The 26,184-nt window shown below is 30.2% G+C and overlaps 2 protein-coding genes across 3 annotated transcripts; one reads left to right on the top strand and one right to left on the bottom strand.

Annotated features, from left to right (window-relative positions):
• Positions 1-2,054: 2,054 nt before the first annotated feature.
• Positions 2,055-23,360, bottom strand: LOC130451737 (rab11 family-interacting protein 1). 2 transcript variants are annotated; one of them, XM_056790950.1, is made up of 9 exons: positions 22,933-23,360; positions 22,738-22,882; positions 19,281-19,444; positions 18,838-19,202; positions 17,971-18,190; positions 17,262-17,474; positions 15,782-15,933; positions 15,493-15,668; positions 2,055-14,250 (listed from the first exon to the last, which is right to left on the bottom strand). In XM_056790950.1, the coding sequence occupies exons 1-9, from the start codon at positions 22,961-22,963 to the stop codon at positions 14,244-14,246; spliced, it is 1,473 nt and encodes a 490-aa protein (XP_056646928.1). In that variant the 5' UTR covers positions 22,964-23,360; the 3' UTR covers positions 2,055-14,243. The 2 variants fall into 2 exon arrangements, with proteins under 2 accessions (XP_056646928.1, XP_056646931.1); XM_056790953.1 differs by lacking the exon at positions 17,262-17,474 and having other exon boundaries at positions 13,577-14,250; positions 22,933-23,260.
• LOC130451738 (adenylosuccinate lyase) lies at positions 2,064-5,248 on the top strand. Its single transcript, XM_056790954.1, has one exon. It carries the CDS (start codon positions 2,064-2,066, stop codon positions 3,531-3,533), a length of 1,470 nt encoding a protein of 489 aa, XP_056646932.1. The 3' UTR covers positions 3,534-5,248.
• Positions 23,361-26,184: the final 2,824 nt, after the last annotated feature.

The raw sequence follows: 26,184 nt of genomic DNA, 5'->3' as shown, positions 1-26,184 counted from the left end.
GAAAAGTTTTGATTGAAAAAAATGAAATAAGTCCTGAAACATTTAAGATAAATATTTCAGGGACCAATATAGACCTATGTATTTTCTTATGTTTCCACCACCACTACACCAATACTCTCAATAACACTGTCTGAATTAAGCTGGAGGTCAAATTGTATTTATGCTTGTTTGATATTCAAGTCATATACCTATTAAAAGACGAGATTACCATTTTAAAATGAATTCAGTGAACTAGGGTACATGGTTACGAGAGACACAGATACTATATCTACCTGATAACTCCGTAATCGTTCGTGGCAATGCATATTATCATTCCGTACAGGTTAATCCAACACCTAATAGCAATTTACGGACAGATAAAATGATTCGATGACTTATTAAAAAAAATATTGTTTCCAATTCCAACAGCTAACAATCCTGAATTATTATGAACTCGTACGATAACATATTAATCCGATAGCTCACAACATAAAGCCACTAAATGTACCTCATAAATTGTCAAAAAATTTGTCAATTTCAAAAATTAACTGTCAAAAGAATGGAAAGAAGGTGTAATCACATTATTAAAATTGATTATATTTCCAAAGAGAAGTACAGACCGACGTTTAAAAAGATATTCGACTAGTTAGTAATTTAGAAAACAATTCGAACGAAAGTGAGTTTGAAACTTCTGAGGATAATGAATGATTTATACAGACAACGCCACTGATCGTTTAAAAAACGGGGCCGTTACTGTCACATTCGCGGCTTCAGCTCCGTGTATATAATCTTTGCTTCAGCTCCTACTAGTCTGAGCGTGCTGCAAGGATACATCACCCAACCTCAATCCTTCTTTATATTTACGATTTACATTACATATTAACAAAATACAATACACTTCGTTACTCGCATGTGTCGTACTAATGATATCAGTTTGATTTAATATATGAACATCCAAGTGTGCAATCAGAGATTTCTTCCTTATTATTGATTATTTTGGAATAACAATAAATCCAGTAGATTGAATGGTTTTTCGTGAGATCCAAAGCTAAATAATGTAACATAAGAGTCAAAGTTCGAACCAATTTACCTATTAAATCAATTTAAATTTACACAAACACAAGACTAGTTCAAAATATGCTTTTTAGTAGATAGGTATATACATCCAATTATTATGGACGACGTTATATTTTATACGGTACTTTACATCAAACAAGTAACAAGTATTTATTGTTAAACCTAGGTAGTAATCAATAGTTACGATTACCAAATTTCTCGTTAACTTTACAGTTCTAGATTGAACATTTAAAAAGCTAATGTGTGCGTGGTATTGTCGGAATCAATTTTATCGACCTTTTTCATTGAAAGCAATTCACATACAGAAAATAGGATATTTCCTATTTATTGGAAATGCTGCTGTAAACGATTTAATCGAAATTTGGTTACAGCACTTCGATGTTGCAGGAATTACTTGAATGCGGATTGGAAGAGATATTTCACCTTCAAATCCTTTTTAAATAATCATCCAAAAACTAACGTATTAGAATTTTTCCCAAAAGACCCATGGGACATTCCAAATATCTTATATAAAATATCAGTAGTTGATTATTAAAACAAAATTACACAGCATTCTTTTATATCCCTCCAAACTATCAAACTAATGTTTGTCAGTTCATTACTGTTTTAACCATACCGCATAAATTTCTCTATTATAATGAATTGGAAATGAAATGATTATATTGCATAAAAAGTAGAACGTTCGTTCACGGAACGTTAACTTCGTATAAGCACAAATCGACAAAACCTTGGCATTCCTAGATTGCAAACTTTTATTCTGTGATCCATGATACATAACCTTAAACATTAAATGATAACAAAAGTTGCTCAACAATTAGTTAAATTTATTTATCAATTATTTACATAAAGTTATTTACGCAAGTTGGGTTTTATAAAGGTCAAATTAACAATCTCGGTGTTTAAATAACGCTTGGCATCTTTTTGTTTGGTCAGAACAGAAATGTAAGTATTTCTAATGATTTGTAGTTCTTTGACTTATATTTTATAATTATTTTTAGTGTACAATAATGGATTTATCTGGTGACCCGATTGATTATAGCAGCCCCTATGTTAACTATAGATCACCTTTGAGTACTCGCTATGCAAGCAAAGAAATGCAGTACAATTTTAGTGACCAAAAAAAGTTTTCTACTTGGCGAAAACTATGGGTTAATCTGGCAAAAGCTGAAGCTCAATTGGGATTGAATATTACAGATGCCCAAATAAAGGAAATGGAGAAAAACATATTTAATATTGATTTTAATGCAGCTGCAGCTGAAGAGAAGTTAACTCGCCATGATGTAATGGCCCATGTTCATATATTTGCCAAACAATGTCCACTAGCTGCCCCAATAATTCATCTTGGAGCCACCTCTTGTTTTGTTGGTGATAACACAGATTTAATAGTTCTTAGGGATGGCCTGGACTTATTACTTCCGAGGATTGTATTTGTTATCCACAATTTAATGAAGTTTTGTGAAAAATATAAAAATTTACCTTGTCTAGGTTATACACATCTTCAGCCTGCTCAATTAACTACAGTTGGTAAGCGAGCAACGCTTTGGTTATATGATTTTCTTATGGATGAAAGAGCTATTGCAAGGATTCGAGATGATTTACGATTCAGAGGAGTCAAAGGAACTACTGGTACCCAAGCATCTTTTATGCAACTTCTAAATGATAGCAATAAGGTGAGAATGCTGGATCAGAGAGTAGCAGAATTATCAGGATTTCAAAAAGTATATCCAGTTACAGGACAAACTTACACTCGAAAAGTTGATTTAGAAGTAGTAGGTGCATTATCTTCCTTGGGTTCTTCAATTCATAAGATGTGTAATGATCTTAGATTGTTAGCTAACTTCAAGGAAATTGAAGAACCTTTTGAGACTAGTCAGATTGGGAGCTCTGCTATGCCATACAAAAGAAATCCTATGAGGTCAGAGCGTTGCTGTGCATTAGCAAGACATATGATATCACTATTTTCTAATGCTGTAAATACTCATTCTGTTCAGTGGTTAGAACGGACTCTAGATGATTCAGCTAATAAAAGGTTGACTCTATCTGAAGCATTTCTAAGTGCAGATGCAGCATTAATAGTGTTAACAAATATAACTCAAGGCCTTATGGTATATCCTAAGGTAATAGAAAAAAGAATCAATCAGGAACTTCCATTTATGTCTGCTGAAAATTTAATAATGGCTATGGTCAAAAAGGGAGGTGATAGACAAATATGCCATGAGAAAATTAGAGTACTGTCTCAAGAAGCAGGAGCTCAAGTTAAACAACATGGTAAAGACAATGATTTTCTAGATAGAGTGCGGGCTGATCCATATTTTAGCCCAATAATAGATGAACTACAATCACTTCTTGATCCTTCTAGTTACATTGGAAGATCGCCAGAGCAAGTTACTGAGTTTATTAATGATGAAGTTCAACCAGTTTTATACAAATATAAAGATGTTCTGAATAAGCAAACTACTGTTAGTCTCAATATTTAGTTAAATAATTAATTTGGGATTATTATGAATATAATGTAAAAATATTTTGCTATTTTTAAATATATTTTAGATATTGTTATTATATAGAATACAATGACTAAAAACCAGAATAATACCTGTTGTAATACTTAATTGAAAATAAATTCATTTATCCAAACAATACTAGACAGGCAGCTAGACTGCAGATCATAAGCAATTGGATTTTTTATGTGAGGTAATATCAGACTAAAACATATACCAAACTGGCCACTAACAGACTCAAATAATGGAATAAAAAATTTCACCTTCAACTCCAAACATTACAGTTGAGTTTTATATGACTCTGATATCGCTAATAATTATCCTAATGTTATTAAAATTCAAATATTAATATTGTCCAAATTCCATCTTTATTCACAGTAAATCATAGATAATGCAGTCTATTGAAATTGTGTTATTAAAATATAATTATATTATTTGTGTTTAGTTTTTATAACTTTATGGAAAAATGATCAAAATAATTTCATAATCATTAGTGATTTCCTCATTGAATATCAATACATCAAATTTGGAATTTAATTTTATAAATTTTTGAGTTTTGCTTTGTAAAATTTAGTTTTTTTGGATTGTAATGCGAGTTCTACTCAGGCCATTGTTGAATTTTTATATTTTCATTGACATTTTTTGTGAAATTTTTTTGTGTCCTTGTGATCTTTTTGACATTATTATTATTCTTGTGTCTTCACATCAATTTTTATGCGCTCTTTAACTAGAAAAAAATGAATCATAGTCAAGTAAATGTCCTTTGATTGTAAAAATAAAAATTGAAAAACAAGAATTACCTAGGTGAAGGAAAATTAAAACAGCAACTTTAAAATTAAATTGTATATTTCAGTATACAAATTATAAAAAAACAAACAAATTCCAATATGAAAACTTTAATATTAGGAAGGACCAACAACTTTACAACCATTTTTATATTTAACCAAAAGAAATTTAATGTGATGACATAATAATAAATATCAATGGCATGAATTATTTTGGTTGCTTTTATATTTTCTAGACATGGTATAAACACACACATATGTTAAAAAAATATAATCTATAATGAAATTTATGAACTTACATTATTGCCACTCAAGACCATCACCGTCAATATATTACACTTTATAAGGTGCTCTTTACATGTAAATAATTAATAATATTTAATAAATCTATTGAGTGATAAAATACTAAAAATTAATCTATCTAAGAAAGTGAAGGTTAGTTTGTTTGATAATTGTTATTGTTTTTGTGAAAAGTGTTCAGGAATGTGTGCTCAGATCGAAACAATTTTAGTTTCAGCAAACAATAGTTTTCTTTATAAAAAAATTGTGACAAACCATAAAATGTGGTGGAATTCAACTGTTTGAAACACTAAGATATGAATGATTTTGTAATTGGTCGCCCCAAAATGTAAAAAGTGTAGAATGTTACCTGAAGTACAGGATTTTAAAGAACTGAACAGAAAACCAGGACGAACTATAAAACCGATGTCTTGTCTAAACTATAAGTGACAGGAAATGAATTGTTAACAGTATGAGGAGTTCATAGGCCAATACAACATGTCTGTTCGATGGAGAGTCGTTAGATTTGAGGTTCCTTTCACAATAATAATAACAATATATCCTTGTGGCAAAAAATAGAAATAAAATTGGAAGCTACTAAAGTGGCTGAGTAGCTCGTTAAAGAGTTCTTCAATTTATTTGGTATCCCACAGGAAATCTATTCAGATATTAGTGTAGTGAATTGTATGTAACAAGTGATAATTTCAATAATAAAAACTTGAGAATTGAACACATTCTTTTTAGAAAAAAATTGTTACAATGGTTTATAGAGGATAACAAGACAGGAAGTTCTATTTGTTGTACAAATGTTATTACCTGAACTAGATGAGTATTCGTTAGAGACAAAACATTTTCAGTTGAATGGTAGATAAATATCTTCTTGTATGATAGATAGTGTGGTATGAATTGTAATTATATTTTTTGTTCACTAAAGACCTACCTAAAATAGAATGTTCATAGAACAAATAGAAATGAGTGTTTTTTGTTGTATTATTATTTATTATAATTTTAAGAGATTTTAGAATAAGCAGAACTATTTATAAATAATGAAATTTTTCACTATAACTAAAAATGTTTCTCCTATTGAGTGCACAGTGTACATTATTTACATACGATAAATTAATTATTAGTACTCAGGCTGTCTCTGAAACCTAAATCTTTTCCATAATGACGACAGTTTTATTATGATAAAGTGATATATCTCTAGTATACTAAATAAAATTAAAGTGAAGGGGTATCAATCTCATTAAAAATTTCTTGTAAAAAGACCTATTACTTCTACAAACAATAATTTTCATTCAGTCCAGTTACTATTTTATCTGTTAATAATTAACAATTTTGTTTTGAAGTACGTTGTTCAGGTTATTATCAACAGAAGTCATAATGATTGTGATCTTCGGTGCAACAAAGGCACAAATATTTTAAACTGCAAAATTGAGTTAAGTATGCCAGACTATCTCTGAACCATGCTTATATTTGGGGTATCAAAGACATCCGCGAAAGTATCTCAAAATTCTACTAGATGGCACAGGTGCCTTGTAGTTATGGGCGCTTTTTCTATGCATTCTGGGCCAACAAAGTTTGATTCGACAGTAGCGCCTCTGTGCCCATTAGTGTTTGACGGGAATTGGAGCTACAGCCACACAAAGGTATTTATGAACATTTTTATTTTCACTTTTTGGAGCGACAAAAACATATTTATTTTCAAGACCTCAATTCTTTTTTATAATTCACAAAAATGTTGGAGCTACAAAGGCATTGGTTATAAAAGCGTTTCTGTTGATCCAACATTATTGTATTTAACTACCCTAATTAGAACTACAAAGTCACTAACTAAAAAGTGATTTTTTAGGTCCATTTATATTATTTTTTCAACTATGATATTGGGACTATAAAGCCGTAAACAACAATAATGTTATATAGGTCCAATATTATTATTTATTACGTAATAATAAACAAAACTTGTGACTATTTAATTCCATTTTTTGTATCATAAGTACTGACTGTTGAGTTTAAAAATAAAATTGAGACTGTTACTCCATAATCCTTTATTCAATATTTAATTTTTGGACAAAGTCGACCCAAAAGTAGTATAAACTACATTGTTTTGAGCTGCAATAACACTAAAAAAGTGACTTCGGTCGAAGTAAATTTTAATGAGTACTTCAAATGCTACTTTTATGATGATAACGATGATCAGTATGAGTATTAGTATCGTGATACATGACTTCAGCCACTTTGACTCAACAAAGCCTGAGAAATTTAATTTGTCATTTGTTATAATGCATAATTATTCATAGGGTGTCCAGCTAATTTAATTAATTAACCTTTTATAATTTTCTGGATGTCAAAAGAGTAATGGCATACCTACTGTTGTTTCTCACTTCGGTCGCGTGCGTGCCTTTGCAGTATTGAAAAAACATTAATTTGATTTACAAATATCTTTAAAAATCAATTTTATTTTAGAGAGGAATGGGCTCCCGAAGTAAAAAAATTATTTCCATGGTTCCCATTGAAGAAAATAATTTATTGGAAAACAAAGTGTCAGTTGAAACATGGTTATCAGACTTTCATCCTGAAGATCAAAGACAATGATCATGAATACAATGTAGAATCCTCTCGTACTTCAGATGGTAAAAAAAGATCTTTCAGTTAGTGAAGAGAGCACAATATGTTATAATGGCGTGGACACAGTTTTATTACAAGGGCAAGACACCATCTCGAATGCCAATGAAGTGAAACCAAATAGTAACGAAGATTTTTCCGCGAGTGATGGATCTGAATATGAACCACCGCAAAAAAATCGACAAAAGAAAGTAGTTTTTCTGTCAGTCCGTAGTACATCCAGCTCTAGCAGTGACTCATCCAACTCAAGTAGCGGATCGTCCAGCTCAAGTAGTATTCATCTAGCTCTGGAAATCGTTTTCAGTACTCCAGATCTACATCTCGCTTGAAACGTGTTTCTAATGTGTCAATTGTACATCATAATGCAGCTTCTGAAACTATTCAAGCAAGTACTGAACGAGTACTGTAAGTCTAAAAAAAGGACCAAAAACCCAAATCAATGGAAAAAACACCAGAGAAAGCATTTAAAAAACAGTGGTCAAGCATATACCTCAACTTGAGGTAAATCCATGTCGGAAAAAACTATTCGTCCTTGTACGAGTACCTGCAGATTGTCTTGTGCAAATAAATTTTCCTCAGTTGATAGGAATATAATATTTAAGACATACTGAGGCCTTCGTTCTTTTCAAAGGCAGCGTGTGTGCTTCTTGTGTAAAGCAAGTTCAACCTGAATTCCGTACCATCAAGATTCAAAAAGGTGGAGACGTGAATAGAAAATGTAGAAAACCAAACACATCCTACTTTCTCATAAATAAAAGTAGTGAAATAAGGGTTTGTAAGACGTTCCTTTTGAATACATTGGCCATAAGTAATAAACCACTACGTATTGTACTTGAAAATAAATTTACAAGCATAAGTTTAATTCCAACAGATAAACACGGTAAGCATGGAAAACAGTCAAAGCTAGATGCTGAAATAATACAATCTGTACGAGACCACATAAATTCGATCTATAGGATGGAAAGCCATTACATCAGGGCCAATTCATCAAGAGAATACATAGATGGTGGTTTGACTGTAGCCGAACTACACTGTAATTATCGTCAAAAACGTATATCTGGCAACAAGGAACCATCAAATTACAACGCATACCATCGAATTTTCAATACACAGTTTAATATCAACTTTTTTATTCCTCGTAAAGACCAATACGACGTATGCGAGGCCTATAAGAATGCTGTAGATAAAGAACCGTTAACGTCCAGCTATAATCTACATCAGGAAGAAAAGAGTCTAAGTAGAATAGAAAAGAAACAAGATGTAGAAGAGTGCAAAAAGCCTGATAGCAGCAACATTGTGGCTATATACGGTCTTTAAGCAGTGTTGCCTTGTCTTATAGGTCAATCGTCGGCATTTTTTTATAAAAGTAAATTAAACTGTTATAACTTCACAATCTCGAATATTAAGGATGAGAAAACATTCTGTTTTTTTTTTGGCATGAGGATAGCGTCCACTCGGTAATAGAGAAAAATATTCGCTGAGCAAAAAAATCTGGAACCATTTACACCCCAGATCAATATGTGGCTCTAATCCGTAATGCCAAAAAGATTGGTAATAGTTTCACTGTTAATGAAATGAACTTTGATAGTTTCTACGATTTAAAGTTACTTTCTAACGATGTTAACTTGAACACTGGCAAAAATATTGATGGCGAAACAATCAGAATTTCTGATATTAAAGTCGTGAAATTCATTAAAAAGTCTGATACCTATTTGTACAAAACCACATATAAAACTGAACAATAGAACGAAGCTAACATTAAAATTAGTCGTGCAGGCAAAAAAAATGTAACATATTAATTAGAGTGCAGCTTATAGCTCTAAGTTGCCAATTGCAAACAATAAAAAGCAAGATATTCGTGAATTAATTTCTGCTAATATTGTTCCAAACTATTATGAAAACATGTTTAACAGTTTATTTGATTAATTATTTACAAAATCTTGAATTTAATTAAAGTAAAAAGTTTGATTTGAATTAATCCTAAGATAAACTATAAAATTTGGTAAAAGTTCATCTTTTTTAATAGATATTTGGTATCTTTTTGAGTACAAATCTTACATCAATCATAGGGTATTGAAAACATTGTTATATTTTTTACTACTTATTGTTTGTTAATATCGTATCGTTTGCTGTCTGCTATAAATGTTAAGTACAGCTTACTAACTGATAAACATGACAATAAATTGGAAACGTTTTCAACAAAAAGTTAACAAATGTCAACTTTTTGAGAAAAATATTTTCAATTTATTTTTATAGATTGGTTTTTCTTAGAATGTTATTGTTAAGTTTGAACATTATTATGAAATCATTTATAAGACTGCTCATACATTTATTAGACTGAGTATTGAATAAGTTTGCCCTAGAACTTAATTACAACTCCAAAGTGTGAAAAGGGACTATCTATAAATTACGTAACGCCTTGACAGACAGACTAAGAACAACTTGTTACGGTAGTGTTACAGATAGACAGAGGGAATTTTCTTAAAATGTAACGTAACATTTTTTAAATTTGATTTGAAGATCATTAAAAATATTTTTCACATCGACTCTACCCATACGTTTGTTTGCTATCGAGTGCTAGTGCGTTGCCGCTGCCACTGGTCATCGTCACCTCGAGGCTTTTATTTCTAAACATTGACAAAATACGACCACGGTGATGTTTCTGAGAATATAGCAAATCCAGTAGGCGCTTGTCCTCGCAAACGTGAAGTCCTTATAGTTGCTTGAACTAGTGCATAGTCTAGTTTAACCGCCATCGCCACTGTCGCTAGTTTTTTGTTTCATAACGCCGATATAAACCGAAAGCGGTGATGTTTGTAGAAATATAGTGAATCCAGCTAGCATTTGTCCTCAAAAATGTGAAGTTTTCAGTCTTGAAAGTTCAGTCATTCCGTGTTTGATTAAGAAAAAGAGTTTTCGGATAAAATGAGGTCAGACATAATTGATTTGTTCAATAGTGAAAAACAAAAGTAACTGTGTTATCAGCATCAACCAAAAGCCAATGTAGACGCTAAATTTTTGGCTGCTTGGAAAGATAGAGTTGGCAAGATAGTGGATAGAGAGGAAAAAATAAAATATGCAAAGGCTTTTTTGAAGGAGTGTAACTAATATATACTACGGTAATTATTTATAGTATCTATATCTATAAAAGAGGATGTCCTGACTGACTGATTCATTCACTCATCAACGCCCAGCCAAGGCTATTAAAGATAGAGACATGAAATTTTGATGGTATGTTTGTATTGGTGTGTAGAGGTGCGCTAGGAAAAGATTGAATTTCGATTTTAAAGGGGTAAAACGGGATGTTTGCAAATTCGATTTTTTCGTTTTTCTCGGCCGCTAATTGAGATATCGACTTCGTTTTTGCATTAAAACATTCTCCATACAAATAACTAAAAAGCAATTTCTACGAATTTCAAAATTCGATTTGGAAAGGGTTCAAAGAGTTGAACAAAAATTTGTATTAAGGAACCATATATTTAGCAATTCTTCATGACGAAATAAGATATCAGTGATTCTTTTTTAGAAATGGGTCCCGTGTGAATATCTAAAAACTAATTTCTCCGTTTTTGGAAATTTCTTTTTGATTTTTTAAAAAGGGTTAAATATGAAATTGGATTTCCAGCGTTTTACGTATTAATTCACTTTTACTATTGTTTATTGTGGGTCAATAAAGTCTAACATCAATAAGTGTGATATTTACCGATAATTCTGTGACGATCTTTACCTGTTACATGTGTGAATTTGTGGAAGTGTCAAATTTAATGTTGTGTATAGGTCAGACGGATTCGAGAGTTGGGTTTACTGTAAGTGTTAATTTTAGTGGGAATTATTTTTAGTTCAATTTGAAGGAACTACTTTTATAAAATGTCGATAATCTCAACGTTAATGGGGTTAACATACCAGATAAGGTGATTTCAATTATTGGCGATGGTGCATGTCTTTCTTTTGCAGTTACGACACAGATGTGTTTTGTAGAGAGGTTCGCGAAACTATCGTCAGGCACGTTGCTGAGAATTGGGATAAGTATTATCATTTGACTAATAATAGTGGTAATATGGTAATGGTAATAATCATTTAAGTTACACTGAGTACGGTCAGGATATGTCGCGAGCTTCAACATATAGTGGAATCTGCGAATTAAAGGCCACAGGACAAATTTTTCCGTTCTTATTTCAAGTTTATCGCAACAACGAACTTTATGCAAATTTTAGTGCAGTTGGTAATCCAGTTTAAAAGATTACGGTTTACTGGTGATCTTCATAGTTGCCATTTCGATATATGTGAACTTTTTTCTATTCATCACAAGTCTGGCAGCCTAACTGTACGAAAACTAAAAACGTCGTGCAAGATATACGGGTTATACGCGTAAAATAAATTGCAAATAGTTTGTGTTATTTTCGTACTGTTATAAATAATCACAAATCTAATCTAAGAAAATATTTTGTATATATTTATCAACTATAGAAAATACAAAATTAATATCAACAACTGTATTATGTCATTATCCTATTAAATTATTCAAACACAATTTTGATATTAATTAATTAGATTTAAATTTAGACATTCCAAAAACGTCTTCAAACGTCGAACACGTCAACAAAGAATGCTTCAAATAAAACCTACAATGAACCAGTACAATTTTTTTCGAGTACGTCTTTGAATGTCGAAAATGTTTTGGATAAAGTTTCAAGCATTGAGTCTTTCAAGCAAAATATGATGAATGAATAGCTGAAAATGGTTTTGTGAAACCAGTTGTATTTTTGTCTGTTGATGGCGGCCCAGATGAAAACCCGCGCTACCCCAAAGTTATTCAGCATGCCATAGATCTCTTCTATAAGTACGATTTGGATGCAATATTTATTTTTACCAATGCACCGGAAAGAAGTACTTTCAATCCAGTAGAAAGAAAAATGGCACCCCTTAGCAGAGAACTGGCAGGCGTTGTACTCGAACATGACCACTTTGGAAGTCATTTAGATGCTAGTGAAAAAACCATCGACAATGACTTTTTGTCTTTTGTTGCAAAAGTTTGTGGGGACATTTTAAGTAAATGCGTGGTTGATGGTTATGAAATGATGGCAGAATATGTCTAATTCCTAATTTACCATCGCAAGTATGGTATTCAAACCATGTGAGAGAAAGTCAGTATTTTCTTCAGGTAAATAAAAAAAAATAATTATAAATTTTACAGAGATTAAAAATTTATAGTTCCAAAAATTTTTATTTTACTCTTTTTTCATAAATATCAATTAATGCATGATAAATGATTTTGAAAATTCGTAAACGTTCAAATACTACAAGTTTACAAAATTGTAATATGAATTCAAGTGCAGAAAATCACTTCATAATCATTTTAGATCTGAAAATGTTCTAAGGAAAATTGCTGTAAACCCGCTAGAAGTGGACTGAAACAATTTTTGGCAGATGGGTTTTTGCCCTTGCCATACCCACTAAAACAAACTTCGACAAAAGTCGAAGTTCCTCAGTCTGATATAGATACAAAGATTTAATTTGCAGACTTACTATTGCAAAGCCGTATTGACAATAATACCAGAACATTCGTGATTCACTAGCATGCCTTATGACTATTTTTGCCCAAGCGTGCAAAAAGACTTGTTGGGAAGAACTTGCAGCTCGTGTGGCTTGTATTTCGCTACAAAAATATTTCAAAATTCATAAACAAAGCATACATGGTTCATCTGTGTCGTTATCAGAAAGAAGCAAGTCATTTCAAGTTACGAAGAGAACGTTGATATAGAAAATCTGAATATAATCAATTACTGTGAACTTCAGAAAAATTCTGTTCCAGAAATTCATAATCTTGAAGATTGGTTGGAAAATCCTTTTACCGAGGATACGAAATGATTTTTATAATTGTACTGATTAATCTAAAATGAGTATAACTTAAGATACACCAAAGACATAGTTAATAATCCAAATTCTAAAATTTAATTATTTTTAATAGGACAAAAAATGTATAAGAACAAATATAATCTTAACAGCCATATAATATGACATTAGATAATTTAGCTTGTAATATTTAAGTTAAATAAACATGTATAAGCAAAGCATCGTTTTTAAATAGCTTTTTTATGGTCTACATAACTCGTTTTCTTTTTCGAGATGTTACGTTATCCTAGACAGACAGACAGGGTAGAGTAGGATTGCTTCAGTAGCGTTACAGACAGACACACAGACCATTAAATTTCTGCGTTACGTAATTTATGAACAGTCCCAAATGATGCCAAATTATTTTTTAAATAATTATTCAATTGTTTTGAGTTACTTTTTGTTAGTAGTTGATTATTTGAGAAGAAAATATACAATATATTTTGATTAATAAAGTTTTTATTTTATTTAAAACCTTATCTTGAATAATAATGAATATGTTAAATAACTCCTGGCGCAACAAAGTCACAATCCAGGACACTTTTTATGTCATATCTTTTATTAACATTTTTTAGTAATTCAAAATAAGCCTTTTGCGTAAAACTATATCACTATATCTAATATAACAAACAATTAATTGTATAAATATTTAAATCCTACTAGAAATAGTTATCCAGTAATAAGGCAATAAATGCAAAAAAAACTTATAAGTCCACTCCTTAAAATTACAAAATGAGCTGTTGTGACTTTGTTGCACTGAAGGTGCGATATTTTTAATATATTTGATAAAACTTGTGATTAAGTATAGGTGAATTTTTGTTATTTTTTAGTTGGACATTTATTTTAAACCGAAAATTTTTCATCTAAAATGGTGGAATTAATTTATATCACACATTTTTGGCAAAAGGGGTAACCCATTCACTTCAAGAATATGTTACAACTAAAACGACCTTTAAAACGTTATCTTGAGTTAGTGATGTGAAAATAATGGAAGTTACTTTCTAGGAAGTGATGTAATAGATTAACATTCAAAGTCATATCATTTTACCATTCTTCTTTATTGATGAACTTCTTACTGGCACAGTTGTGAAATTGTAAGCAAGAGTATTCAGCTCCTGGAATAAAAAATTATGAATATCAGAAATTATTCTACAGAAAACTTTGATAAAGGTTACCTAAATATTTTCAAAACAATTATTACTATTTATATAATACAAAAATGTCTAAACAATATTTGTTGGGGCGCCGTACGAAGGTAGAATATTGTTGCACTGCTTTTTGCGGTTACGAATTACCGAAAACGTGATTTGGTGGTTAGCGCTCAGAATTTGTATTATGCGTAAAATAAGGGATTAACAGAAATTTAAAATAAGGGGTATACAGATTATGAATATACAGCAATTAGGTATATATCATAGAAGATTTTTACAATTATTTCTGAGATGAGGAAAACATATCAAAGCATCTTGAATCAAGAACTGAAGACAAATATTAGGCTAATCAACTATTTGCAAAAACAAAAGTTAGGTAACTTTTGTTTGAGTGACAAAGTCACGTTTACACAAAGACAATGTCTTGTGAGCACTATTACAATGATATGCTAAGAATTTATGGCCGAAAAGTTTCAAAGATCCAACATTGTTGCAGCAAGAAAGCATAAATTCCTAAGATAAATCTTATTCACATTGTTTTCTGCAAGTACAATTATAGTTGAAGCAAATGTTTGTGCTAAACTTAATGCTTCAACTCAAAACTTATTTTTTATTCAAACTGCACTTTACAATCTTTTCTGGAGATACCTGAAAAGTGAGAAGGTGAAAAAAACTGAAGAATTTGAAATAACTGAAGCACGCTATATCAGAAACGTGACAAGCTAATGTACTGTTACAGTGTGAAAAAGTTTTCAATTTAACAGATGGTGCTTAGAGTAAAATTGTAGTTCGATTATTTTTACAACCCATTTTGAAGGATAGGGTGAAATAGTCTCTATAAATTAATCAATACAGTGCTATTATCTATTCTAATTGAATGGACAATGAAAACCCATTAGATTAAATTAATCATGAATCAAAAAAAGAAGTATCATACTCTTATGCTAGTATACTTTGAACTTGTCATGTTAAATTAAATTATCGTACGTCTCGAAAATGAAGTCTAACAAAAATTTATAAAAAATACTCTACCATAGTACCTTTAATTTGTCTAGGTTTATAAGTGATATGAAAATAAGGTACTATAATGACATCCTCATGGGACAGTATATTGATAACAGAGGAAACTTCTAGAAGACTTCCAATATTGATTAACATCAAGAGGTATGCTTTTGTCTCTATATTATGTAAAACAATTTTACTTACGTCATTTTTGTATGTTTAGCTGCCATCTTGCATGTAACATAAGGATTTTGTAGAATACAGGGAGTTGTTTCCATCACACGCAGTAATAAGTCATCTAAATAATCTTCTAAATCCTTCAACTTCTTCTTTTGCTTTTCCAAGTCATTTTTAGTCTCTACTAAAGATAATATCAAATCCTAAAACGTAAAATTTGACAGTCAAATGTTATCACAAAAACTATTTACTGACCAGATGAAGTAACGAATGTTAATTGCTTTAATACAATAATTTTTTATACAAATTGACTTACCTTTCTAGATTTTCCTTCATATTTCTGCAATAATTCATTGGAAATACGATAATTTTGTGCAGGTACTTTAATTTCAGTTTCTCCTCCTATAATAATTCGTTCACTTGAGTTATTGATGGGTGTTTCATGGTCAGATAAAAGTTCATGTTTATCTAAAACAAGCAATCTACATGCAACTAATGAATGTAACAATAACAATAGAATATAAATAATTTTAGAAGATATTCTATCAAAAATAGATACACTTTTATTATATCAGTTTAAGTACGTGACTAATGAATTTGGTAGGGTTGAAAATAGAATGCTAAAATTTTATTGTGTTTCTTGAATTGTCATTTTTAAAACTATTTCTTCAATCATATGTATAATAATTCTTGTATTAGATGCTTTATAACAATTATCTACAGTACGCCAACTAACAAGAAAAACTACTTGATATTTAGTTATTTATGGTCAATGTGCTTTGAAACTTGATAGATGCAATGTCAAAATTTTTAAAGATAAAATAGCCCAAAATGCTCGTTGGAGTTGAAAACTTTGGCTGAAGAATATGCTGCTGTCATACCACTTGCGTAAAGGCTTACCACTTACCACACAAAGTCTACTTAGAGTAATTAATACAATCCAGAGCACTGAAGAGAGTAGGTGACTTGGAAAAGGCCTCCATAGGGTGACATAATGATCAAGCTCAGCTTTTGCATTTTTGTGAATTTCAGCATTGCTAAGTCGTTTTGATTCCAGCACAGCATTTTGGCAACGTTCTCATGTAGGTATACGTATAGATATTTAGTAAAGATACACTGTTAAAAAGGTTGACAGGAGTCTATTCTATCCTCTATTTAGCCACAACTGCTTCCTTTTTAATTCTGGTAAATTAAAAGCAGTGTCTTTTTGTCCAAAAACTATAAAGGTGGAGAACAAATCAATGGGGCAATATTTTAGTTTTTCATGTGTAGTGTTACGATTTTCTACTGATACAAATACAAATTTTTCGTAAGAACTATATTATCTCTCAAAAGTAAGTTTGAGTGATATACGATTAACCATTTAGACTAAACAATGTACCAAGAAGAATTCTATCTATATGTAACCCTCTTTGTTTTGATACATGTACTATGTCTTTAAATTGAGATTCTATTGGGCGATCTTTACAGATACATATAATGGCTTTGAAGAAAGCTGCAATTATGAGTGGAAGGATCCGAGTTTCAAGATGTGTTTTGTTACTTTATTGTTAGTAATTTAGCGGATCTAATGGAGTTAAAAATTCATGTAATTTGAATTTGTATAATAACAATTTGAAATAAGCAAATCTGACAAAATAATATACAATAGTAACATGAAACATTTTAGAAACAGAATAGCAACATATAACAGCTAAGATATTCAACTTTATTCAAAGTCAAGTTCACAATAAATTCCACTCTATTTTCATAATTGAATATTGACGATGCTACTGGTTTTTAAAGTTTTTAGTCACCTTTTCTAAAGTTTTTAAATTTTGAAAACATTCCCTCTTTGACATCTTTTCTAAGCGCTTCTGGAGACTTATTAGACCTCAAACTAATAGTTTCAAGTTTATAATGAGGTACTTCTAGTAACTCTGAAGGCTCTTCTTCTATTTGTGATGCTAGTTTTGAAGAATCCCATGATCGTCTGTTTAAAGATTCGCTGCTACCAGGTCTCATTGTTACTAGAATAAATTTAAATCTAATTTAAATATGCTTTTAGATTCCTTTATTAAAATTAGAGTCCAATTTATTGTTTTTGAAGAATTATCAGGAAACCTAATATTTCTTGAATCCATAGTCCATGATTGTCAGATTAAAATCAAGTCTAAACTCTTTTGTAATATGTTATACTAATTAAATTCCAATACATACAATAAATGAAATAGAGGAAACTGATTATTTGAAAAAACTACTGTTGATATTGTTTTTGTTGCTAAGTTGATACAAGAGTACTGATATGATACTCCTGGCCCCTAATATATTCCAATTTGCAAATATTTGCATATTTTTTGTTGACCTTCACTCAATTACAATATATTAAAGTTAAATTAAAAACAATATTGTTAGCAATATTTGAATGAGCATAATCATAATATCAGAACTGTAATAACTAACAATGATATTAAATCATAATTTGTCTTTTACCTATAATGTCTTAACTATTCATAATATTCTTACCTCTAGGTTTATTTCCAATTAGTTTAGATTCCCACTCATCTTGAGGCGGTTTCTGATCAATTCTTGGTGGTTTTATTGGTGGTATAGAGGCTGATGCACTCTTTTTTTCAGTGTGACTGATATTTTCAATAGAAGAGTTCTTCAATATGGGCGAGGCTGTTTTAATTGAAATTGGATGGTTTAATGAACTTGCTGAGCTCTTGTGGGACAGATCATCAAGCTAAAAAAAGAAAATGTGAATGATATAGTAATGTTTCTGTAACTTTTACAAAAATAATATAAAGAATGTAGACGTTCCAAGATTTTGGTAATTTGCAAGAGTCATAATGGTTATGAATTTAGAAAGTTACAAATTAAGATATTCAAGACATTGAAATAAGAGCAATCCGTGAAATCTTGATAATAAAAGATGTCTTTGTAACATTCAACACAAAATGAAAAGAATAAAATAATTTCAATAAATTAGATCAATAAAAATGAAAAATTGTACAATTACAACCTATTTTTTTATTGAAGAAGAGTGTAATACTATATAGATATTAATTTTGAACATCATGATTGAAGAAGACATTGATTGAGGAAAAAAACTTATTTGGAAAAACAGTTATAACAATTATATGTTGGAATCAAATATAAATTTCAACACCATTAGGGATACCTGTAATAATAACATCATAGATTGAAACGGACCAAAATTAATCACATTTTGTGAAGATTAAAAATAGCAATGTTTACAAAAAGGAGTACAAGCAGCTGTTCTGATTTGTATGAAACAGTCTAATTTTATATAAATATATTGTTACATTTGTGAATAATTGAAGAAAAATCCATGCTACAGCGCGTGAAAAATTTTTGTTAATTTCTTACCATGAAGTCATCCTCATCACTAACCACACCAGGATCGGCATCATCAAAAGACTGTTTACTATGAAATTTCTCATTCTCACTTTGTATAGTCAAACTCCCAACACTTCCAATAGAAGAGCCATCACTATAATCTTTCTTTTTTCCTTTCAAATTCATTTTTGATCCTATGGATTTGGCAAATTTTTTGATACCTTTCCTCTTTTCTGCACTCCCTAAGCTCATCAAACTTCCTCCAACAGATTGAGCAACATGAGATAAAGAAGATTTATGTTTTTCCTTTTTACTTAAATTAGTTAAACTACCCGATTTTACAGTGAATCCTATTTTTACTTCCAGTTGTCCTCTTTCTTTTTTTGAATTCTTACCTATAATGTTTACAATGATAAGAAATTTAGTAAATAGAGAAATTATGAATGTATCTTATAGTTACAAGAATTACATACCTGGTTTACTTTGTAACTCAAACCATTTGTTCTTAGGTCTCTCATAAATATCCAAAGTATTCAATGGAATATTAACTCTGCCTAAAAATTCATCTATACCTAGGTAGTTATGATGCAGCACTGTTAAAATAATTTCTGCTGTATTACCCTGATCTGGTATTGGCCTGAAATAGAACAATATAAATGTCTTTAATGTTTCTGATAATACTTGTGGAAAATGATCATCTTCAGTTAATGTCTATAGATCACATTTTTGAAATAATAATCAATCCAAGCTCTTTTCACTTAATCAATTTGTAGATTTATACAAGTAATTTGTCCAAAATTTAGATCGAAATGTAGAAATTCATCACTTCTGATTGAGAAGCACAATTTCTGTTCACAGTTGGTGATTATAGTAAATAAACCCAGAATATACATAAGATACAATGTAGTTTAACAGAGAATTTGTTGCAATTGACAAGTGGATATATAATTTTAAATATCAACAAGATATAAAAGGTGTTCTTGAAGGATTTCATATATGATTATTTTTCAAAATTCTAATTTGGTGGTAGTTGGAAAATAGCTCTGTATTAGAAAGTAGAAGATCTATACAGCTTTGTTTCAAGTATGAAGATGCCATGTTGTTGAGTATTTGTTTGGCAGCCATCAATAGTGAATGTTTTCAGTGAATTTGTAGACATGGAAAAAATTGGTCGTCGTTATGTGATACCATACTTTTATTTGAAAGGCCTTAGCCCACCCAATATAAAAGCTGAACTAGATTCTAGTCTGGGTGAGACTGCTCTTTCATTATCAACAGTTAAATATTGGGTAGCAAAGTTTAAACGAGGCCGTACGACCAGCGAAGTCCAGCATCGCATTGTACGAACAAATGAGGTGACAATTTCAGAAAAGAAAAATCCCTAAAGCGGTACTGTATTTTCGTCGACTGAAAGTGCTTGAGCTAGCATAGTAGGCACTTCAAGTATTATATAGAAGTATATAATGTTTCACAGAAATAAAGTCGAATTTTTACGCTGTTTCATTACCATGGTTGAAACGTGGATCCATCACTCAAAATAAAAGTACAATCAAAACAATGGACTTAAAAGGGAGAACTGGTTCCAAAGAAGGCAAAAGCCGTTTCATCTGCAGGCAAGGTCATGACGTCGGTTTTTTGGGATGCGCGTAGGATAATTTTCATTCACTGCCTTGAAAAGAGAAAAACTATCAATGGCGAGTATTATGTGAACGTTTGAACGAAGAAATCAAGTAAAAAATAGCCGCATTTGGTTAAGAATAAAGTGTGGTTTCATCAAGACAATGCACCAGCTCACATCAGTTACTAATGAACTAAAGTTTGAATTGCTACGTCATGCACCCATATTGAAAAAATGGTTAGGTGGTCAAAGATTTCCAACAATAAAGAGGTGATTTCAGCAGTTAATGGAAATGTTGAGGAGCTTGACGATTCTTATTATAAAAAGGTTATTGAATTTATTGAACATTGCTAGGAAAAGTGTATGGAGCTAAATGGAGATCACATTGAAAAATAAATATATTTTTTCAAAATTTTTGTGTTTTCTTTGTTGGGCCTGGTACTTCAGGGACCATCCTCGTATAATAAGTTCATTATAGTTTTGACAATTTTTTTTGATTATTTTTAGAAATATAGGAAAGTTTTATTACATGCTTCACCTTGATAATAGTTATATTGAGGCAGAACTCCATTTTAAATATAATTTTTTCAACACTTTTGATTGTACTCAAGATAATATTTAATTTTTTATTTCAGTTGAGACATATAATGTATTTACACATTTTTGGATTTTAATATTAATTTTAAACTAATTGTCTTTAATAAACCCTATACATGTATTTTATTTTTTTCAATCTATTTAGCTTTTTATAATTTTTCTTCTTTTAATATTACTTCCAAGTTATGTAATTTTGGACAAATTAATTAATTTACAACTTCAGGCACATGAAAGGGATGATACTATTATTACATTATGTTGCTTTTACATTGTATTGATAGAAGAAATAATAGCCAAGTCAATAATGTTTATTTAATAAATGTACATACATGTCGCCATTCCTCTGTAAGAAGTAATAAATCATTACTTTTATAATATTTCATAATTCCTCTTTGTAATTTTATAACAAAGCCTGATTGCCAGTCGTGAAAAACGTTATACTGTTAGAAATATTGAATGGTCCAACTTTTCAAATTTTAAAACAATAACATCTATAACAAAAATATCTTTAGCCGTATTTTATATTTAGTAGCAATATATATGAAATAATATCTCGTATTATTTGGAATATTATTTTAATTATAAATTGTAAACAATCAAAGACTACGGGCTAATGAGAAACCCTTCGAGAACAAATCATTTTGTATTTTTGAAATTATATAAGAAATTAATAACTCAAAAACAACTCAAGGTTATTAATGTTCTTGTAATTTTTCTTAATATCCTCTTACTCTTTTATAGGTGTAAGTAGTGGAATTTAGCTGGGATTGTCATGAAGTCACTAGTTCTTTCCAGTCAATTATTTGAAGTAAAACTTATATAGTTTCTTTCCTTTGTTTTCAATGTCTTCTTTAAATCACCTATTAACATTTTCCCTTGTACTTATCTACAAGGGGTCCATAACTCTTTTGCCAAATGCAAACTGGCAGTACTAATGTTATTGTATATTATAGATTTTCAAATTTACATATACTATGTGAGATAGTTGATGACATCAAATATAATTAAATTAAATGTACTGAATGACCCCTTCCTTACATTAACAATATTCTATAATGGAGAGGTCAAGCATAAAATAAACATTAATATTAAAGTTCATTGATTTCATTCAATTAAAAACAATTTATATTTTATTGCAATGAACTTGTTATTGTTGAATATGTATTTTTTTCTGATATTACCTTCACACATTTTATAGAAGAGAAATGTGAAAATATTGTGATAAGACTTCTATTACTTTCAAAAAGTGTGTTTCTCATGAAAATAAAATACCAAAAATTTCATATTTTTTTTGTAAAAAACATTCAATTCTTGTTGTTTGTTGATTTTTACTTAGCTTGTGCCACTGGCATGAGATATTTGCGATATGTGATGGACTGAATTCAGTTAATAAATAATAAGAGGTTTAAAAAGCAATAAGTTGAAAATATTTCTTTTACTTATTCATATTTAACTATGTTACTTCAGTACTTTCTCCTATAGATATTAAATTGTAATACCTTCAAATTTCAAATTATTTGATTTTTCTTTACTAACAATCTATACATAAGAAACCCTGATCAGTTGTTAGGCATAAATATTTTCAAATTCATTATGTGCAAATTGCTGTGTGAAATATGCAAATGTTAAGTAATCTTGACATATAATAAAATTCTTGTACGTATATAAATCCGATTCATGTGGATTAGAAGGTAAATGGGTCAATTCTTACTTACAGTTCACATTCCTCATGCCATTCAACTTGTTGTCCAGATTTTTCCTTAACTGATGTCTGATATTTCGTTTTACCCAGAGCAATAGTCACAAAGCAATCATTAGTGTTGTTTTTGCCTTTCAAGAGAATTTTTTCTGCTCTTTGAACTAAAATAACACAAATTGAGAATAGGGGTTTAAAAAATTTTATTACTTACCAGTTACTTGTACATGGGTGGGCATCCACATCGTTCCTCTTGTAATATTCTTTCTCTTAAATAACAATAATTTTTTTATTAATTGTGATGGAAGTTTGTGATTACTGAATTAACCTATTAATACAAATAATCAAATTATAAATAACATTAAACTGTTATACATCAACACAAACATAATTCACATTCTGGAAACTATAACAGACATTTTACGTTTTTTGCTCAATATGACACATTTTTTAATAACTGTTTTTATGACATTTTGCTTAAATTGAAGGATGACGTATGTATGCAAACTTAGTTGTTATTCAATGGAAACAGCATGGCGGTTTATCGATGCCAGTGTTGTTGATGGTACATGGCAGAACTAATCTATTTTCGCGGTTTATTTAAATTTACAATGCAGAATACTGTATTGTTATTCATTTCCATCCAGTTCCGATTATGCAATTTCCTGAATTCATAATAAAAAACATCTTAGAACTGACACAAAATATAGCACATTAGTAGTAAAATGAATAAACTATATCAATTTATCAATAATGAAATAAAAAGTTGTTGATAATTGATCAAATTAACAGCTGATCCGACCTATCCCTATCTCACACTATTTTGTTTTATATAGTTGGTAGCCATGTTTATATTAACTTTTAATTTAGTTAAGTTGGCAGGGGACAAACACTCTTAGATATGTTTAAGTGACAGTGTAATAGTGAAACAAATATTGTGACAGGCGAGCGTTCTACAATTTGTAATTTTTAAGAACTTTTAATTATTAAGTAACAATCCTAAGATTGTTCAGCAAGAGTTTTTGTTAATCAAAACAAGTATCGTTTATTCATCATTTAACAACAAAGAACCCAAACCCACTGAAAATAACAACAAAAGTTGTAGAGACTTCTGTTGTACATAGAAATAGTAAAAGTTTTATCCTGTATAGTCATCATTCTGCTGTACCTGTATATGAATATTTCTTAACTGTGATTAATGAATTTTTTCCTTACATTATTTAATTTTCTTCTTTATACTTATATCTTCCAATTTCACACATCTTCAATGTCTAACTGCTCTTTGTTATTCTTCAAAACAGTACAGTCTGAAAATTTACTTGACAACTCCAATGGCTCTTGTATAGATAAATTGCCAGATGTAGACGCATGAACACACGAACTATCAACTCATTATCAACTTGATGCTCTTCGACGATAATATCAGTATCTACTATACCAGTATGTACAGCAAATGAATGTTCTTGGTTTACTATATGGTCATTCACTTTGAAGTAACTGTGATCTTCATAAATGGAGATAGACAATGAAGGCAGATTAGGGGTAGGAATAGATGGGATAGCTTTATACTTCAAATGTTTTCTATTGAAATTTGTAAAATCCCTTTCCAGAAAATGATTTTGACACGAGATATTATTTGATATTGAGCATTGAATTTTATAAAATTCTTCTCATTTAGAACACACATCAGAAAAGCGTTTAGGTAATTTAAACAAATGATTATTTATCTGACAATTGACAGTAATGACACATTCTTGTTGCATTAGCACAACGATTGATAAGTGGCAGAACTAAATTTGTTTTGCTGAAATTCAGATGAAAGTAGACTTTCTTATTGGGTATATTCTGTAGTATGATCCCAGAACTATATATGTAATAAAACCATAATAATAAAAAAGTAAAAAATTTGAGGATGATCTCAAATTTAAAATCAATACTTTATAGATATAAAACCGTATCATTTTTACATATATAAAAATACAACATACTACTCTTTTTATTTTTGTCCCATTCTAACAACTTTCGGCGCTTTGTTATGAATTTCAGAATTTTAATAAAGAAGCTCAAAATTTCCCAATGGTACGGACTCTTTTTATACATAGAGAGAGTTCTCATTATCGTTACACTACACTTCATACTGTACAGAACGTCTATTCGCTTAAGGAAAGAATACACATCCAATAGGGTCTATTACATTTATTTATATCTTTTTTATCAAGGAGAGCAATATAGCCGACGTTTCAAGTCACGTTAAGGGAAATTATTTATACATACCAAATAATTGGCAAAATATTTGGCATTTTTTATGGTTTCTAATTTCCACAGATACTATTACTGGCGTTGTATATCGGCAACTAACATTACAGAACTGTAGAACATTTTGTAATGTGAGTTGCCAATATACAATTGATGTAGTTTTATCACATTTTCAGTACAATTAATAAATGCATTTTAATTTCATTTTTTTGAGTTTGACTTTAGAGAAGAGAACACAACAGTATAAAGAAGGCATTTCATTATTCATAATCATATTTAACTTTCTTAAGCTGTGTTGTGAAATGCATAGATAGATTTCATTTATTTCTGTCTCTGGGACAAAATAAAATTGAAGTGATTAGATGATTACGTAATATCATTTTTTTTCACGGAAGTTTGAAATTCGAGGGCGGCTCCCACTAATATCTTTTTTTATATTTGAGAACAGCAAGTAATCGGAGGCTCTCTTTGGAGCACATTTCATGGATGAAGTTCATTGTTTCGACTGTATTTTTGTTATTGGAGTATAATGGTGTACCCAAGCTTTATCCAATGTGACATATCGAAAAAAAATTACTTGACTCACGTTTGAATTTTAAAAGCTTTAAATCTACATTAAGAAATCGCGACACCCACCTTAAAGATAGTTTTTTTATATTTAATCTTCCATGTGAAATATTATATACCTGTTTGATTGAAATATTTACTTCAATAGCTATCTCACATACTTTTATTCCATGATCGCTAAGCACAAGAGCAGGGATTAACCATTTCTGTAGTAGTTACATTAAATGAGAGTCCCGGACGACCAGCGTCATACATGCTTATAAGGTCACACAAATCATTTGATGGGATGAAACACTTTCAGGATAATATTCACGTAACTTTTCCTTAATTTCTTCAATTGGTTTCTAAATTAAAAATCATGATTAAATAACACTAGAAATTATTTTTTCTCCGCATAATTGCCCATTATGAGATCAGAAACATTGTTTAAATAGTGTAGTCAACCTATGAACAGTTACTTATACCTTTAAATCGCTCTCGTTTATGGCAATATACATTAAAACTTGAGTGAATCAAAAATAGTGTTTGGATAAATAATTAAGCACATAATTGCTACAAGTAATTTGCGAGATCTATATTGTGTAGAGATCTTGGCAAAATAAAACATGACATGTATTATGTTGATTTTTGTGAACTATTAATT

This window comes from Diorhabda sublineata, chromosome X (genome assembly GCF_026230105.1).
Source record: "Diorhabda sublineata isolate icDioSubl1.1 chromosome X, icDioSubl1.1, whole genome shotgun sequence".
Lineage (NCBI taxonomy): Eukaryota > Metazoa > Arthropoda > Insecta > Coleoptera > Chrysomelidae > Diorhabda > Diorhabda sublineata.
The sequence above is the reverse complement of the archived record's forward strand: the minus strand, read 5'-3'. Positions and strand labels throughout refer to the sequence as shown.